The sequence below is a fragment of the Ranitomeya imitator genome, chromosome 3 (genome assembly GCF_032444005.1).
Source record: "Ranitomeya imitator isolate aRanImi1 chromosome 3, aRanImi1.pri, whole genome shotgun sequence".
Classification (NCBI taxonomy): Eukaryota; Metazoa; Chordata; class Amphibia; order Anura; family Dendrobatidae; genus Ranitomeya; species Ranitomeya imitator.
The window spans coordinates 455,703,418-455,722,893 of record NC_091284.1 but is presented as its reverse complement, the minus strand read 5'-3'; the positions used below and the strand labels follow the sequence as shown (position 1 = coordinate 455,722,893).

Genomic DNA, 19,476 nt, shown 5'->3' with positions numbered 1-19,476 from the left:
TTTGTGGTAAATGACAATGACCCTTTTACAACGCTTTGGAGAAATTTTGGCAAACTCATCTTTGCAGAATTGTTATAATACAGCCACATTGGAGGGTTTCCAAGCATGGACTGCCTTTTTAAGGTCATGCCACAGCATTTCAATCAGATTAAGATCAGGACTTTAACTAGGCCACTCCAAAGTCTTAATTTTGTTTTTCTTAAGCCATTCAGAGGTGGACTTGCTGGTATGTTTTGGATCATTATCCTCCTGCATAACCCAAGTCTGCTTCAGCTTGAGGTCACAAACAGATGACCAGAAATTCTCCTTCAGGATTTTTTGGTAGACCATATTTTACTGTTGATATGATGTTCCTTTTCTAAAATGCTGTGTTACTTTTATGCCAGATGTAATGAGACATACACCATGCAAAAAGTTCAACTTCTGTCTCATCAGTCCACAGAGTATTCTCCCACAAATCTTGGGGCTCATTAACAGTAGTGGATTTTGTCTTGGAACTCTGCCATGCAGACCATTTTTGCCCAGTCTGTTTCTTATGGTGGAGTAATGAGCACTCATCATAACTGAGGCAAGTGAACACTTCAGTTCTTTTGATGTTGTTGTGGGGTATTTTTTGGCCTCTTGCATGAGTCGTTGTTGTGCTTTTGGGGTAATTTTAGTCAGCCGCACAATCCTGCGAAGGTTCACCACTGTTCTATGTTATCCCCATTTGTAGATAATGGCTCTCACCATGGTTCGCTCGAGTCCCAAAGCTTGAGAAATGACTGTATAACCTTTTCCAGACTGATAGATTTCAATTACTTTGTTTCTCATTTGTTCCACAATTTCTTGAGATCTTGAGATCGTGGCATGATGTTTAGCTTTTGAAGATATTTTGGTCTACATCACTTTGTCAGACAGGTTCTATTTAAGTGATTGTTTGATTGAGAACAGGTGTGGCAGTAATCAGGCCAAGGTGTAGCCAGGAAATTTGAACTCATCTTCCCAAAAGATGTGATAAACCACAGTCAATTTATGTTTTAAGGCTGGGGAATCACTTTTTCACACAGGGCCCTGTATGCTTCTTTATCCCTTAATAAAAACCTTCATTTAAAAACTAATATTTAAATTTGTTTGATGATCTGAAACATTTAAGTGTCATAAACATGCAAAGGAATAGGAAATCAGAAAGGGGCAAACATTTTTTCACACAACTGTATTATTACAAAGTTGATTATTTTCATGTGTACTATTGATTCATGAAATAAAAATTAAAATGATGGTTACTCTTTAACCCCTTCATGACCTTGGACGTACCCAGTATGTCTTGGTTGGGAAAGACTTCCCGATCTTGGATGTACTGAGTACATCTTGGTGATTATGCATATTATAATTATGCATGCATAAGAGATGTGCGCACGCGATCACCGCCAACTGTGCAGCTAGCATCATAGCTGACACCAGGCTCTCAGTTTAACCCTCTAAATGCTGAGATGCAAATCTGGGTCACCAGGCTACGGCATTCCCATTTGACCATGTGCAGAGCTGACAGAACTGGTAGCTGTAAACCACTGCAATGCTCCTGCATTGCAATGGTTTCTAACAATGATCAGACTGCTGAAAGTAATAGTTCCATAGAGACACTAAGCATAAAAAGTAAAAAAAATAGAAATATTTTAAAAAAAATCACAAAATAATAAAGAAAAAAAAAAAATATATATATATATACATATATATATATATAGTACCCATAATTTTTTTATGTAAAAAAAAAAGAAAAAATGTACACATATATCATACATCAAATGGAGTAAAAATACCCAAAAGATAATTTATAAAGAAGTAGCAATCATGTTCAAATATTAGATAAAAATATATCAAGTTTATTGTACATCCAAAAATTGAATAAAAGTAGTGTCAAATACTGAAAAGTAGACAAATAACCCCTTCATGACCCCAGATTTTTTCAGTTTTGCGTTTTTGTTTTTCGCTCCCCTCCTTCTCAGAGCCATAACTTTTTTATTTTTCTGTCAATATGGCCATATGAGTGGTCATTTTTTGCGGGACAAGTTGTATTTTTGAACGACATCATTGGTTTTTGCATGTTGTGTACTAGAAAACGGGAAAACAAAATTCCAAGTGCGATGAAATTGCAAAAAAAGTGCAATCCCACACTTGTTTTTTGTTTGACTTTTTTGCTAGGTTCTCTAAATGCTAAAACTGACCTGCCAGGTTGATTCTCCAGGTCATTACGAGTTCATAGACACCAAAAATATCTAGGTTATTTTTTTATCTAAGTGGTAAAAAAAAATTCCAAACTTTGCTAAAAACAAAATTGCGCAATTTTCAGATACCCATAGCATCTCCATTTTTAGAATATTTTCAGAATAGTTTCCCACGCTCGAGTTCATATGAGGACATCCAGCAGAGGGCGCATCATCGCAACTCGAGATAACTACAGGTCATTCACCTACATTCCTTTCATTCCATTCCATTCCATTCTTTTGCAGGGTTATTACAGGCAGGGGCGGCTGCATTAGCAGGCTTCTGCTTGTAAAATTAGTTAACCCTTTCAGATGGATTTACAGCGTGGGATGAGACTGATCATCGGAAGGTATGGAATATTGTTGTATTTTTTTTTTTACATTTGCTCTAGGTGACAAGGGTCTTCAGGTGGATTACCAGTATATTGAAATATTACAACAACCTGTGTATTTATATAATTAAAATACTTTGTAATAATGTGTGTGTGTTTTATTAACCATTTCATACTATTGGATTAATAATGGATAGGTGTCATAATTGATGCCTCTCCATTATTAATCTGGCTTAATGTCACCTTACAATAGCAAGGTGGCATTAACCCTTCATTACCCCATATCCCACCGCTACACGGGAATGGGAAGAGAGTGGCCAAGTGCCAGAATAGGCGCATCTTCCAGATGTGCCTTTTCTGGGGTGGCTGGGGGCAGATGTTTTTAGCCAGGGGGTAGGCCAATAACCATGGACCATCTCCAGGCTATTAATATCTGCCCTCAATTTTTTCCACGATTTAACCCTTTAATTTCATAGCTAGAGCTCCCAAATTTTGCACATACACTCTACTAACATTAGTAGTGTGGAATATGCAATAAAAAGGGATATGAGATGATTTACTGTATGTAAACCATGTCTCATACCATGTCGGGGTTGTGAAGGAGATAGGAAAAGCCGGCAATTGAATTACCGGTTTTTAAGCTATCTATCGCTGTATGATATATTAATATATATATATATATATATATATATATGTGTGTCTCACTGACATATATATATATACATATATATATATATATATATGTATATATATAGACGGTATATATGTTTTTACGATTATTTGAGCCCATGGATCCATTGTATATCCATATGTCGGTTTTGCAAGCCGGATGCCATACGGATGCCATACGGATTACATACGGAGGATGTCATGCGCAAAATACGCTGCCACACCCTGCCTACGGAGGAGATACGGACCACTATTTTGGGGACTTTTCTGCGTATTACGGCCGTAAATAACGGACCGTATTTTTATACGCTGAGTGTGAGGCCGGCCTTAGGCTATGTGAACACGTTGCAGATTTTGCTGTGGCTCTGCAGCAGTTTTCCATGCATTGTACAGTACCATGTAAAGGTATGGAAAACAAAATCCGCAGTATACATGCTGCGGAAAATACTGCGCAGAAATGCTGCGTTGTATTTTCTGCAGCATGTCAATTCTTTGTGCGGATTTTGCAGCGTTTTACACCTGCTCCATAATAGGAATCCACAGGGGTAAAAACGCTGTTGAAAACCGCACAAATATCGTGGTAATTCCGCGAAACATCTGCGGTAAATCTGCAGGTAAAACGCAAGGCAGATTCCGCAACGTGTGCACATAGCCTCATTGTTCCACTGCTGTTTCTGCATTACAAATACTGACCTAATAGTTTAATTCACCAAAACCACTTAAAAAATTGCAGTGAAAAATGCCGTTGCAATATCTGCAGCTTTTTTATTCTTTCATTGCTTTCTACAGGTGAAAACACACTGAAAGAAGTGACACGCTACAGATTTAAATGGTGCTACAGTTCTGAAATCCAGTCAGAAAAGAAACAAGCACATGCAGGAGATTTCATATGCAGAATTTTTGCAGCTCTTTCTTCTGCAAATAAGAAGTTTACAGCATTTTACAGCACAAGCAAAAACTGAGATTTTCAGAAATCTCCTGCACACCCTTTTATTTTTCCCTGACTGAATTTCACAACTGCAACATTTTTTAAATCTGCAGCGTGTCACTTCTTACAGCAATTTTTTTCACCCGTAGAAAGCAATGAAAAAGTTTAAAAAATGCTGCAAATGTTGCAGCGTTGTTTTTTGCTGCATTTTTTGTGAATAACACTAACTTTATTAAACATGTTCTGTATACTGTAAAAAACAAACAGCAAAAGCTCTAGGCTATGTGCACACGCAGGAAAAGAGGTGCATAATTTTCTGCACAAAATCCGCATCTCCTGGCAGAATCCGCAGCCACGGATTTGCCGCAGATTTTGTGCGGTTTTTATGTGGAATTGATGCGGATTTTGTGCGGATTTTGTGCAGTTTTTATGTGGAATTGATGCGGATTTTGTACAGTTTTTGCCACTGCGGAATTTTAACATGGAGGGGTGCCGAAACACTGCAGATCCGCACAATAGAAGTGACATTCACTTCTTTGAAATCACAGCAATTCCGCACTGATTTTTCCGCACCATCTGCACAGCTTTTTTTTTCCCCATTGAATAACATTGTACTGTATATCACAGTGCGGATCTCTGATCTGCAGCGTTTCTGCGCGGAAAAATCTTCTGCGGATCCGCAGCAAATCCGCAACATGTGCACATAGCCTAAGGGTATGTGTCCACAATCAGAAAACGCTGCAGGCTGGCTGTTGTGTACTTGTACAACATCCAACCCGCAGCAGCCACATGTTACAGTATAGTGGATGGGATTTCAAGAAATTCCATCTCTACTATGCGTGCACTATCACCTGCACCTCACCCACAGAGACGGACATGGGGCGCGTCTGTCCAGGCTGCAGCATGTCAATTTATATGGCGTAGACGCGAGTCTCCACAAGAGAAATCTCACCCCTGCAATGTATAGGACGCAGGGATTCCGCACAGATCAATGAACACATGTGGAATCACCTGTGTTCAAAAGATGGCAGCACTTTGGACGCAGCACATGTCCACTGCATTCAAAGGGCTGTCATTTCCGGATCCTCTTCACATACCCTAAAAAATAGGTGTTTTGAAAGCAGTGTTTTCATTGCCAAGAGAGCAGGCTTTGGCTGCAAAAAAAAAATGCACCAAAAACGCTGATTCCTATGCACACCTGTACTATATGTGTATAGTTTACCCTTATTGTTTCACGTGGGAATTTATTTATTTCTATATAATAAATTCCCTGATTCAGCAGATAATATTCCTGTCTTGTGTCATCCAGACAGTAGTGACAGCAGGTCGCCCTGTCAGATTACAAGCAGTGATTTAGTGACTGTGGTCAGAGCCCATGCTGATGGCTGCTGTATGTGACTGTGAAACCCGATCCTACAGCAAACAGCACAGAGCTCGGGACCACATGAGTAAATCACAAAACTGAAATTGGTCTCAAGGGGGATTTGGGAGAGACATTCCAGAACAACAGAACAATTCACAGCATTATTCACTGTTTTACACCCTCTGGGCACTTCATAAAGGAGCTGCAGAGGCAGGGGGCCCCCTTTCTAGGTGGGGGCCCCAGGCGTCTGCCTGGTCTGCCTGTGCCGAACACCGGCCCTGCATGCGCAGTGAATCTCACAGCCGCCGCTTGCATCACATCCAATACTCCTGGTCACAGCACAGGTCTAGGAAAAGTTTACATTGATGTCAATGACCCGCTGTGTTCAGTGTGGATGCCATCAGCAACACAGGCGGGTCAGAGCATTAATGCCCATGCGCAAGTAGCAGTGGACATTTTTGTTGAGGGAACAAGTATGGACAGACGCAACAGTTTAAATGGATGACAAACGACCTCTAACAAGTGTATGTGATGTGTGAAAAAATGATGAAAATAGGAAGGAAAAATAAGAAAAAAGTTGAAAGACATGAGGAAAATAAGGAAAATAAGAAAACTAAGGAAAAAAGTGTACAAATTGGAGCGATCAATATGGAAATCTAGCACAATAGATAATGTAATCACAGTATCATAATTATAATAAATATAAATCTCAAAAAGGTGGTAATAGTACAAGCAAATCTACTATATAAAGCTGAATGTGTGTGTGTGTGTGTATGTATGTATGTATGTATGTCCGGGATTGGCATCTGCACCGTCGCAGCTACAGCCACAAAATTTTGCACAGTCACACGTCTGGACCCCGAGAGCGTCATAGGCTATATTGTGAGACGAAATTTTAACCCCGCGCGTTCCAATTCACCAAACAATTTTGCCCCTATCTACATAATGGGGAAAAAAGTGAAAGGAAAAGTGTTGGAGGCGTCGCAGCTACAGCCACAAAATTTTGCACAGTCACACGTCTGGACTCTGAGAGCATCATAGGCTATGTTGTGAGGTGAAATTTTAACCCCACGCGTTCCAATTCACCAAACAATTTTGCCCCTATCTACATAACGGGGAGAAAAGTGAAAGGAAAAATGTTGGAGGCGTCGCAGCTACAGCCACAAAATTTTGCACAGTCACACGTCTGGACCCTGAGAGCGTCATAGGCTATGTTGTGAGGTGAAATTTTAACCCCGCGCTTTCCAATTCACCAAACAATTTTGCCCCTATCTACATAATGGGGAAAAAGTGAAAGGAAAAGTGTTGGAGGCGTCGCGGCTACAGCCACAAAATTTTGCACAGTCACACGTCTGGACCCTGAGAGCGTCATAGTCTATGTTGTGAGGTGAAATTTTAACTCCGCGCTTTCCAATTCAACAAACTATTTTTCCCCTATCTACATAATGGGGAAAAGTGAAAGGAAAAGTGTTGGAGGCAAATTGACAGCTGCCAGATGTGAACAAGGGGGACTTAAAGAATGAGAGCGATGGCGCCAAAGAGTATATACCGATCAGTTGCTAAGGTGGGGCCCCGACATGAGATACTCACCACACATGGGGATATGAACACACACACAAAATGCGCCACACACTACCACGTGCTTGAACACATATACCACCCTCAGCACACATTTCACCACACATACACCAACCTCGCCACATAGAAGTCGAAACTCAAAACTCGCCACGCCCAAAACTCGCCACATGCAAAAACTAGGCTCACGCAAAACTCGCCACAAGTGCAAAACTCACCTCATGGAAAACTCGCCACACACAAAACTTGCACACGCGGAAAAATTGCCACATGCACAAAATTTGCAACACATGCAAAAGTTGCCTCACACAAAACTTGCACATACTCAAAAGGCACCAGACATAAAACTCACCACGCGCAATACTCGCCATGCGCAAAACTTGCTGCACACAACTTGCTACACTAACCTGTCACATGCAACTCGACACACAAAAAGTTGCTACACGCATGTTGCCACACAAAACTCATCTCACAAAAGTCGCTACATGCATGTCGCCACACACAACTCAACACACACAACTTGACAAACGAAACTCGCCCTAAAACACACACAAGTCTGGTATTATCCTTCAAAAATAAAAATCTGATTAATAAGCAGACAAACTACAAGAGCAACAAATGTACCATATAGGAAATACAGCAGCTGTCAGTCACATGACCTGTCTATTATGTGTATGTGTGAGCTAATATATACTGCCAGGGGGAGGGCTTCCTGTTGGCTGGGGATTTATCAGGCTGCCAATTTATCTTACAAATACTGAGGTAAAAATACTGAGCAAATAACGTGTTAACGAGGTCTAATACAGGAGATCACACAGGTATATACTATATACAGGGGAGATGACACACAGATATATACTATATACAGGAGAGATGACACAGGTATATACTATATAGAGGAGGAGATGACAAACAGGTACATACTATATACAGGAGGAGATGACATACAGGTATATACTATATACAGGAGGAGATGACACACAGGTATATACTATATACAGGAGCAGATTACCTACAGGTATATACTATATACAGGAGGAGATGACATACAGGTATATGCTATATATAGAAGATGTCATACAGGTATATACTATATACGGGAGGAGATGACACACAGATATATACTATATACAGGGGAGATGACACACAGGTATATACTATATACAGGAGGAGATGACATACAGGTATATACTCTATATAGAAGGAGATGACATACAGGTATATACTATATATAGGAGGAGATGACATACAGGTATATACTATATATAGGAGGAGATGACATACATGTATATACTATATATAGGAGGAGATGACATACAGGTATATACTATATACAGGGGAGATGACACAGCAGGTATATACTATATACAGGGGAGATGACATACAGGTATATACTATATACAGGAGATGACATACAGGTGTATACTATATATAAGGGAGATGACAAACATGTATATACTGAGGTGAAAATGAGAGGTGTGAGGTGAAAATGAAAAGGTGTGAGTGCAAAATGAGAGGAGTGAGGGAAAATAGTGGAGTGATCGGAAAATGACAGATGTGAGGTCGAAATGACAAGTGTTAGGGGGGAATGAGAGGAGTGAGGGAGAAAATGAGAGATGTGAGGGAGAAAATGAGAGATATGAGGGGGAAAATTAAAGATGTGATTGGGAAAATGAAAGGCGTGATGGGAAAATAAGAGAAGTGACGTGCTATAACTAACCACAGATATTTACTATGCCAAGGCAACGCCGGGCTCTTCAGCTAGTCTACTATATAATTGTCTACGTGTCACTTCCATTTTTCTGTCTGTCGGTCCTTCTGTCACGGATATTCATTTGTCGCAGCCTCTGTCTGTCATGGAATCCAAGTCGCTGATTGGTCTCGCCAGCTGCCTGTCATGGCTGCCGCGACCAATCAGCGACGGCCACAGTCGGATTAGTCCCTCCCTACTCCCCTGCAGTCAGTGCCCGGCGCCCGCTCCATACTCCCCGGAGTCAGTGCCTGCTCCATACTCCCCGCAGTCAGTGCCTGGTGCCCGCTCCATACTCCCCACAGTCAGTGCCCGCTCCATACTCCCCGCAGTCAGTGCCTGGCGCCCGCTCTTTACTCCAAGCAGTCAGCGCCCGCTCTATACTCCCCTCCAGTCACCGCTCACACAGGGTTAGTGTCAGCGGTAACGGACCGCGTTATGCCGCGGGTAACTCACTCCATTACCGCCGCTATTAACCCTGTGTGACCAAGTTTTTACTATTGATGATGCCTTTGCAGCATCAATAGTAAAAAGATCTAATGTTAAAAATAATTAAAAAAAAACAAAAAACCTGCTATTCTCACCTTCCGTAGTCCGACAATGCACTCCCGGTCCCAGAGATGCATTGCGAAATTACCTAGAATAATTAGCGGTCTCGCAAGACCGCTAAGTGATCTGGGTAATTTTGCAATGCATCATGGGAACGCAAGATGGCAGCAACCGCGCGCATCGCCAGAGGTCCGCTGGATCTACGCTGGATCCCGAAAAGTGAGTATATAACTATTTTTTATTGAAATTATTTTTTTAACAGGGATATGGTGCCCACACTGCTAAATACTACGTGGGCTGTGTTAGATACTGCGTGGCTGCTATATACTACCTGGCCAGTGTTAGATACTATGTGGGCTGCGTTATATTCTACATGGCTGCTATATACTACGTGGGCAGTGTTATAGACTACATGGCTGTGTTCTATACTGCGTGCTATATACTACGTGGCCACTGTTAGATACTATGTGGGCTGTGCTATATACTGCCTGGGCTGTGTTAAATATTACGTCGCCAGTGTTACATACTACGTGGCCTGTGTTATATACTGCGTGGCTGCTATATACTGTGTGGGCTGTGTTATATACTGTGTGGGCTGTGTTATATATTACGTGGCCAGTGTTACATACTATGTGGGCTGTGTTATATACTGTGTGGCTGCTATATACTGTGTGGGCTGTGTTATATACTACGTGGGCTGTGTTATTTACTGCGTGGCCTATATTAACACATCGGGTATTCTACAATATGTATGTATGTATATAGCAGCCACATGGTATATACCACAGGCCACGTAGTACTCCTATATAGTACGTGACCTGTGCTATATACTATGTGGCTGCTATATACAGACATACATATTTATAGAATACCCGATGCGTTAGAATCGGCAACCATCTAGTAATGTATATGTTGCCACAAATAAAGCAGCACAAAAAGCAGGCCATCCACATGATGTAGAATAAAGACAGTTCTGGAGGTCCAATACTGAGTAGGGGAAGAAAGACGGTGTGCCAGATAATCTCAAAAATGCAATTCCTGAATTTCTGATGTTTGTACATTCTGCCTTCCAAAAAAATAAGATAGAAAGCAATTCAAAAACTTTATGTGCCAGAAAAAGGTACTAATAACAACGGCAACTCATCTTGCAAAAAACAAACCCTCACCTGACTCTGTTGGTTGAAATATGGAAAAAATTATAGCTCTCAAAATATGGCGATGCACAATAAAAAATGTGTTTTAATGTGTGACGGTAGTCAAACATGAAAATGCTATAAGTCTTGTATCGCTGTAATTGAGACAGATGGAGACACTTTGGCTGCAGTCTGTCCTATGATCCGGCGGTGTCTGTCTTTTCAGGTGTGCACTTCTGACAAGAAGGACAATGCTGAACAGAGACCAGATGGAGTCAAGCGTAACTCTGTTGCCGCATTATAGTGAGGTAAAGCAGGTGCTCAGAGTAGAGCACAGGATAATTGCGATGCCAAAAAATTATGTAAAATGTTCCCAACAAAAACTTCAAATCAATTCACAAAAAAAGAAAGTCCTCACTCAAGTACATAATCTGTTAATGAAAATATAGGAAACTTCTACATTACTGGCAGTAAAAAGGCTCTAGAAAAGCTAAATGGCTACTCACCCTCCAAAAGAAATCCAACAAATCCAAATGCCTTCCTCCTTTCTGAGCCCGAATGTGCCTAAACCGCATTTGGTGTCCACATGTTTGGAACTTCTGTAGTGAGGACAGCCTGCCTAATTCAAGGGTGTGAGTCTCCAGAAGCATGAGCTGGGCATTACAATGTACTGGGCACGACAATATACTGAGGAGTACAATGTACTGGGCACTACAATGGCAGCTTTCAATTTTCACTCAGCAACATCAGCTGCTGCCTGTCTCTAGAAAACACCCATGGAGTCAAAATTCTCCCCAAACCTGCTCTTTTAGCATTAAGGATCTCTGCAAACTATTTTAGGAAATTCTTTACTCCAGGAGGCAAATAGGTTGGGAAGGAGGAGAAATATCCCTAAAGGTTCCCAGGCTATTAATATGGCAGGACCACAAAAAAAATGTGGCGAGGGTCCTCCCCATAATTTCAAACCAGCAAAGGCTAAACTGACAACTGTGAACTGATACTAATAGCCAGGGAAGGGGCAAGGGAAATTGGCTCTTCTCCCAGGCTAAGAACATCGGCCCTCAGCCACCCCAGAAATAGCACATCTGTAAGAAATCTGTTGCTTAGCCTCGCTCTTCCTACTTGCTCTGTGGCAATGGCAAGTGGGGTAATAAGGTTGGGGTTGATGTCATCTTTGTATTGTCAGGTGACATCAAGCCCAGGGGATAGTAAAGGAGAGGTGCCTATAAGATGCCCACCATTACTAACCCATAGAAAGCTTGAAAATAAACACACAGCATGAATAAAATTATTTATGTGAAATAAAAATCAATACCCAATTTTACAGTTATTTAAATATAAAAAACAAACTTATATTCAACTTACGCCTATTCCTTTGAAGTTCTTGTCCCCCGTAAAAACAGAAAATAACTAGTAACAACCATTACTCTCACCTTACGCCTATTCTTCCAATGCCCATGCCCCTGCAAAAAGAAAAATAATAAACATCTATTCCCTCACCTGTCTGAAGTGAAGATTAGAAATACTGTCCTACACTGTAATCCATCTCTGCGATTACTGATTTACAACCTGAACGGTGTCATGATGCGACCATCTAGGCTGAAAACCAGGACACAATGAGGTGCTGCAAGCACAGCTTCAGTAATGAGCAGTAACATCATAGAGGCTACCGCCAGCATTTCGCTGTGAGCTGGGACTATGAACTGCAGTGACCTCAATGAGAGTACCATGAGCACCGTGAGAAAATTCTCACAGTGTTCTCTGTGATCTCATTGAGGTCCCCGCAGTTCATCATCCAGGCTTACAGTGATGTGAAAGATAAAGACAAAACACACGGCACTCAAGGATCCTGTGTGGTGCCCAAGTCAGGTTTCCAGCCCGTCAATTCAATAGTAATAAATCACTTGGCACTCAAATGGTTTCTTTCAGATGAAAAAGTAAACATCCCATTTATTTGTGCATCCAGTTCAAAGATTATTTAAACGTTTTCGGTCAAATCACAAGACCTTCATCAGAAATATCTTTAACAAAACTGTAAGCATAGGACAATGGGGTATATGAGCCTAGGCAACCCGGGATGGAAAGCGCACCTGGAACATCTCACAGATCCTGAAGCGAGAAGGAGGGCGTGTATCCGCCGCTGCATATGGTGCTCATAGACGTCCGGTCTGTCGCGCTGTGTGGAGTAGTCCCGGGGACCCCATTGTCCTATGCTTCCAGTTTTGTTAAAGATATTTCTGATGAAGGTCTTGTGATTTGACCGAAAACGTTTAAATAATCTTTGAACTGGATGCACAAATAAATGGGATGTTCACTTTTTCATCTGAAAGAAACCATTTGAGTGGCAAGTGATTTATTACTATTACAGTGAAGTGAGCCTGGGAAAGCAGCTCGCTGACAGGCAGTAACTAGTGATTAGTGAGCAATAAAATGCTCGGGTACTCGATACGCGAGTCAAACTAAATTAAATGCTCCATTCTTTTTTCTCTTATTGTGTGGTGTACCTAATTATTTACACTAAATGTCCAACTGGGGGTCTGTATGTGGGGGAGACAGGGCAAAGGCTTAGAACAAGAATGAATTCTCACCGCCACATAATAAGAAAAAAAATAATGGATCTACCTGTGGCAATACATTTTTGTCTCCCAAATCATAACATTATGGACATGAAATTACTTGTGTTAAAAGGTAGCTTCAAATCTAAGAGAGACAGAAGAGTATGGGAATATAAACTGATGAAAACCTTTGACAGTCTCCCTGCAGGAATGAATGTGTCGCACGGATTTATCTCTTTTTACATCAACTAAGGAACTTGCCCCTCAGACTATGAGGGGTCATCACAACAGAACCAGACCCCAATCAGAGGACAATAAAACAATTCTTATCTAAGAACTGGCCCAATATTTATGGACATAACTGTTTATCACTCATGGTAATTCTGCTTCATGTCACCTGTCTTATCCATGGTTTTTCCTTTTTTTTCTGTGCTATGTTGAGCAGAAATATGTGATTCTTCAGAATTTCTTTTAGTCAATGCCAGATGAAGAGACTTGTGTAGTCTTGAAAGCTTGCAATTTGTTACCATCTTTTCAGTTAGCCATTAAAAGGTATCAACCACTGAGGAGGACTCTCAATTCTAAATATTTTTCTATCTACTGGCTAGCACGGTACCAAGATATATATCTTTCCTGTATGGTAAACCATATAATTCTACTGTTTAGTGTAAATGGAATGAGGACTACAAATAAAAAAACACAGTAGTTACGGTCAAATATTGCAGAGATTCAAAGATATTTTGGGGTTGTTTGTTGCCTGTGGCCCTGAGTGCCTTGAAATGTAAAGATTCCCAAAGGATTTTGGGTCGCAATGTATTGCCCAGACTCAGAAAGCTGGGTTTGCATTGTAGTAGTTCATGGGTCTTCCAGCAGGACAATGACCTCAAACATACTTCAAAAACCACTCAGAAATAGATGGAAATAAAGCACTGGAGAGTTCAGAAATGGTAAATCCAGCCGTAGTAATGCAAAGTCTACAGAGAAACTATGAATGGACACATTTGATTATTTAATTTTGCTTGCTTATAAAAATTTATAAGTACATAGCACCATACAAAACGTGAATCAGTCAATGAATGCATAGAAAAAAACAGCAGCAAGGCTTACAATTTATAAGGCAATAATCCCTGATCTGGCACTTTGCCCGGCTCTTCCCACTTGCCCTGCAGCATTAGTGATGAGCGAGTTTGTTCGGAAATCGATCACCAAACATAAATTTGGCACAAATTTTGCATATTTCCTGTCTTCAGTCACACTGATATTAGAATGTACACATTTGAAGTACTGATGATGTTCTGATTAGCATTACACTCAGAGGCGACAAGTACTAATCTGAATCTGCAAAAACCCTAGCCCATGCCCTCATCATCTCCCGCCTCGACTACTGTAACCTCCTGCTCTGTGGTCTCCCCTCTAACACTCTCGCACCCCTCCAATCTATTCTAAACTCAGCTGCCCTACTAATCCACCTGTTCCCCCGTTATTCCCCTCTGTCAATCCCATCACTGGCTCCCCATTACCCAGAGACTCCAGCACAAAAGCCTAACCATGACATACAAAGCCATCAACAACCTGTCTCCTCCATACATCTGTGACCTCGTCTCCCGGTACTTTCCTGCACGCAACCTCCGATCATCACAAGATCTCCTTCTCTACTCTCCTCTTATCTCCTCTTCCCACAATCGCATACAAGATTTCTCTCGTGCATCACCTCTACTCTGAAACTCTCAACCTTCAAAAAGAACCTGAAGACCAACCTCTTCCGACAAGCCTACAACCTGCAGTAACCACCGATCGACCAAACCACTGCACGACCAGCTCTATCCTCACCTACTGTATCCTCACCCATCCCTTGTATATTGTGAGCCCTCGCAGGCCGGGTCCTCTCTCCTCCTGTACCAGTTGTGACTTGTATTGTTCAAGATTATTGTACTTATTTTTATTATGTTTACCCCTCCTCACATGTCAAGCGCCATGGAATAAATGGCGCTATAATAATAAATAATAATAATAAACCTTGCACTGCTAGTATCAGTATTTCATACTTGTATAAATACAGCTAAATGCAGGAAAGTAGACTGGGAAAAACCACTTGGAAGCCACTTGCATACATTTTTACAGAAATATAGACCAATTCCTTAAAAAAATGATTTGCTTAGTTTCATAACTTTCTATGCTGGACACAATTATTTACAATACTCTTTAAATTTACTAGAAAAAATGCCACTGCTACATGTGCCCTTTAAAAACAGCATTTCTGTCCATTTTTTACTGTTAATTGAATTTCTAGCAAGTCCAAGCCTCAGAAAATATGAATCTTTTTCCAACCTGATAAAACTGTGAAGGGCAATAGTAAAGTCACAGTATGATTTAACTTTTGGAATGTTATATCAAAAGGTTCACAGACATATTAGTATCTAAAATAAATTTATTTGACATCTTTTTAACATTTTTTGCACTTTTAATTAAATCCTAACAAAAAATGGACCTCTTCATTTCTATACAAAACAATTCCTTCTGGAGAAAATGAAGTCATAAATTCTAGAAATTACAACTAACCTGATTTTGAATTTATTGACCCTTTGATTTCTATGCACATATCGCATAGGCGCATACTGCCGCACATCTAAAAATACAAACTCTGATATAATCTACAAGGATTTACCAATTGGGGGGCTATGTGCAATAATATTATTTATTCTTATATTGATTATTGTTACATCTAATATGTTCTAATTGAAGTAGACAGTCTGTTTATATCTATTTGTTTTATTTAATCTGAAGATAAAACCCTGTGAGATTTCTTTATCATTATAATCTTTTGGGTAAACATTTCTTATGGTTTCACCCGCTATATAAATATGCAATTACATTTCTGTAATATATTATACCCATTGGCATATTACTAGTGGTTTTAGAGTCTATTGTAAATATATTAGTGACATTCACAATACTTGTCAGCCTCAGTGTCTTTAGAGATCTTTCTGTTTTTTTTTTAGTACTGTTCTATATAATTTTACTCTTTTAATATTTAATAAAGATTGATATTTTTTTAACTTTAAGGATCTCTTTGTTGTTTTTTGAGCTGGGGTCCCACACCCTTAAGAAGTATGTATATTTAATTGGTGAAGAGCCTTACACTTACGCTGATAGGACACGTATGTTGTTAATAAGTTGAAACCTGAGCAGAACCTGAGCAGAGTGGTCCTTCAGGCACTGTGGGTTTCAGCATTTGTCCGGCCTTGCCTGGTGTTTGGGACATCCCTGTTTATAATTATTGGTATTATATTTGTAAATTGCTTCTAATGTATTCTACTATTACCAAAGTTATTTTTTTTAATATTACATCGACCGATCGTGTGACTTCTGAAAGAGCTGAAGTTTTAGTAATCTCAAAGTATCAGTAATCGGTAATCTCAAAATATCTCAGTACTGTTCATCACATATTTATTAGATGTCAAACTGATAATAACAACAACTCTAAGATGTCATAATTATATGGCCTAACAGTGAAGTAATAATTAAACGTGTTTACAACTGTATCACTACGTCAGCAATAGAACAAGGGAAAAAATAAATATATTAACCCATAGGCTATTCATGATGGTAGAATTGAGTTTCTAGGTTTAAGTTTACCAGATTATCATTAACCCCTTCGCCACCTTGGGTTTTTCCATTTTTGAGCATCTGTTTTTTGCTCCCTTTCTTTCCAGAGCCATAACTTTTTTTTTTCCATCAATATGGTCATGTGAGGGCTTGTTTTTTGCAGGACGAGTTGCCCTTTTGAACAACACCATTGGCATTTCCATATAGTATACTGAAAAATGTGGGAAAAATCTCAAATTGCGGGGAAATTGCAAAAAAGTGCAATTCTACAATTGTTTTTTTTCTTTTTTCACCATGTTCACTAAATTCTAAAACTGACCTGCCAATATGATTCTCCAGGTCATTACAAGTTCATAAATACCAAACATGTATAGGTTCTTTTTTAATTAAGTGGTGAAAAAAAAATACTAAATTTCTAAAAAAAAAAAAAAATCGCCAATTTCCGAGACACTATGGGTCTCCATTTTTTGTGATCTCGGGTTGGGTGAGGGTTTCTTTTTTTTGCGTGCCAAGCTGAAATTTTTATAGATACCATTGTGGTGTAGATACGATGCAGTGGTGCCCAACTGAAAGTAATTCTCGCATTTTTATTTTTTTTCTCGTTTTGCCATTTACCGATCAGATTAATTATTTTTATATATTGATAGATCAGGTGATTCTGAACGCAGCGATACCAAATATGTGTAATTTATTTTCATTATTTAATTTTTATAGGGAAAATGGGGGTTGATTTGTACTTTTATATATTTTTTAAATATTTTTAAAAACTTTTTTTACTTTTCCATGAGAGACTAGAAGCTGCGATCATCTGATTGCTTGTGCTACACACAGCCCTCTGTGTAGCAGAAATGCTCACTTGCTATGAGCGCCGACAGTTGGGTTTTACTTATAGCTATCTGGTAATGACAACCACAGGGATCTGCTGCGTCACCAGTCATGTGACATGGGCACCGATGGGCAGGATTAGTGACATGCTTCTGGCGCGATCATGTTAAATGCCGCTGTCAGAGATTGACAGCGGCATTTAACATGTTTACAGCCGCGGATGGATCGCAATCCTATTTCATCAGCTGACACGTGCCTGAAAAGTTATATGCTGATCGCCGGAGCCCGCAGCAAACAGGGGGGGCCACCTTAGACGTAACCATACATCTAAGGCAGTAAATAGGTAAATTCTCATTTTAGAAAAACAACAGAGAAGAGAATTCTAAATGATCAGGATATAGCGCTTACCTGCCAGAATATACTATCTATTGTATTACCCAGGAATCCATCCCGACCCTCTGTGGACACCAGTTTAGGACCAAGAATTGTCATAAATTCGTCAAAGTCCACTTGACCATCCCCTACAAAAAAAGAAATTCATATAACATATTTTTGCAGTTCATTTTATAGCATTGTGATATCTTACAGGATTTTATATTAACCTTCTACAAGCAGTTTACACACCTAACATACAATTACTCAACTTAAAACCACAGTAATTCTAGTGAGAAAATATTTTTATGAAAAATGAATTATCAATGTAGAATCCAAGGATACAATGCAACAAAGGTTTTGGTTAACAAAGACCGGATGAAACCAAAACATTTTTTTTTCAACCAATACCTTTGATACTTGGACTCTACATGTAAAATTGGCCGCGTGGAAAGTTGAACCAAGAAAACATGAAGTCTTACTAGTGGTGCATGGGATCTCTTCATAAATTCATGCAAATCAATTATGTAGGCAAAAATCCAATATTAATGTATCTAGAAGTAAGCAAAAAATGATTCACAAATGAAAACAATACTACATTTAGGGGGGTTCATATCTAGGAGGTTTCAGGGGAGTCCTTTCATGTTAATTTTGAGGGGGATGCTCTTCAAAATCCTAGTCGATAATACATATCTTAATGTAAGTTTTTATAATGGAAAAGTGGGCTAGCCTGTCAAACCAATTAGTATGGGAACACTGGTATCAAACAAGATTTACAATGCAGATTTCCTATCTAAAAGTAGCTGGTAAAGTAAAAGTGCATAACTGCAGGTATAACAAACACACCAAACGTATATACAGGTCCTTCTCAAAAAATTAGCATATAGTGTTAAATTTCATTATTTACCATAATGTAATGATTACAATTAAACTTTCAGATATTATAGATTCATTATCCACCAACTGAAATTTGTCAGGTCTTTTATTGTTTTAATACTGATGATTTTGGCATACAACTCCTGATAACCCAAAAAACCTGTCTCAATAAATTAGCATATCAAGAAAACGTTCTCTAAACGACCTATTACCCTAATCTTCTGAATCAACTAATTAACTCTAAACACATGCAAAAGATACCTGAGGCTTTTATAAACTCCCTGCCTGGTTCATTACTCAAAACCCCCATCATGGGTAAGACTAGCGACCTGACAGATGTCAAGAAGGCCATCATTGACACCCTCAAGCAAGAGGGTAAGACCCAGAAAGAAATTTCTCAACAAATAGGCTGTTCCCAGAGTGCTGTATCAAGGCACCTCAATGGTAAGTCTGTTGGAAGGAAACAATGTGGCAGAAAACGCTGTACAACGAGAAGAGGAGACCGGACCCTGAGGAAGATTGTGGAGAAGGACCGATTCCAGACCTTGGGGAACCTGAGGAAGCAGTGGACTGAGTCTGGTGTGGAAACATCCAGAGCCACCGTGCACAGGCGTGTGCAGGAAATGGGCTACAGGTGCCGCATTCCCCAGGTAAAGCCACTTTTGAACCATAAACAGCAGCAGAGGCGCCTGACCTGGGC

The 19,476-nt window shown here is 39.9% G+C and overlaps 1 protein-coding gene across 1 annotated transcript in view; it reads right to left on the bottom strand.

Moving 5' to 3' along the window:
* The window catches only part of CALN1 (calneuron 1), an 858,037-nt gene that overhangs the window by 342,774 nt on the left and 495,787 nt on the right, over window positions 1–19,476 (bottom strand). Inside the window, exon 4 of the mRNA XM_069757422.1 lies at window positions 17,937–18,049. Coding sequence (XP_069613523.1) covers window positions 17,937–18,049 — 113 coding nt within the window. The remainder of the gene's footprint in view (window positions 1–17,936; window positions 18,050–19,476) is intronic.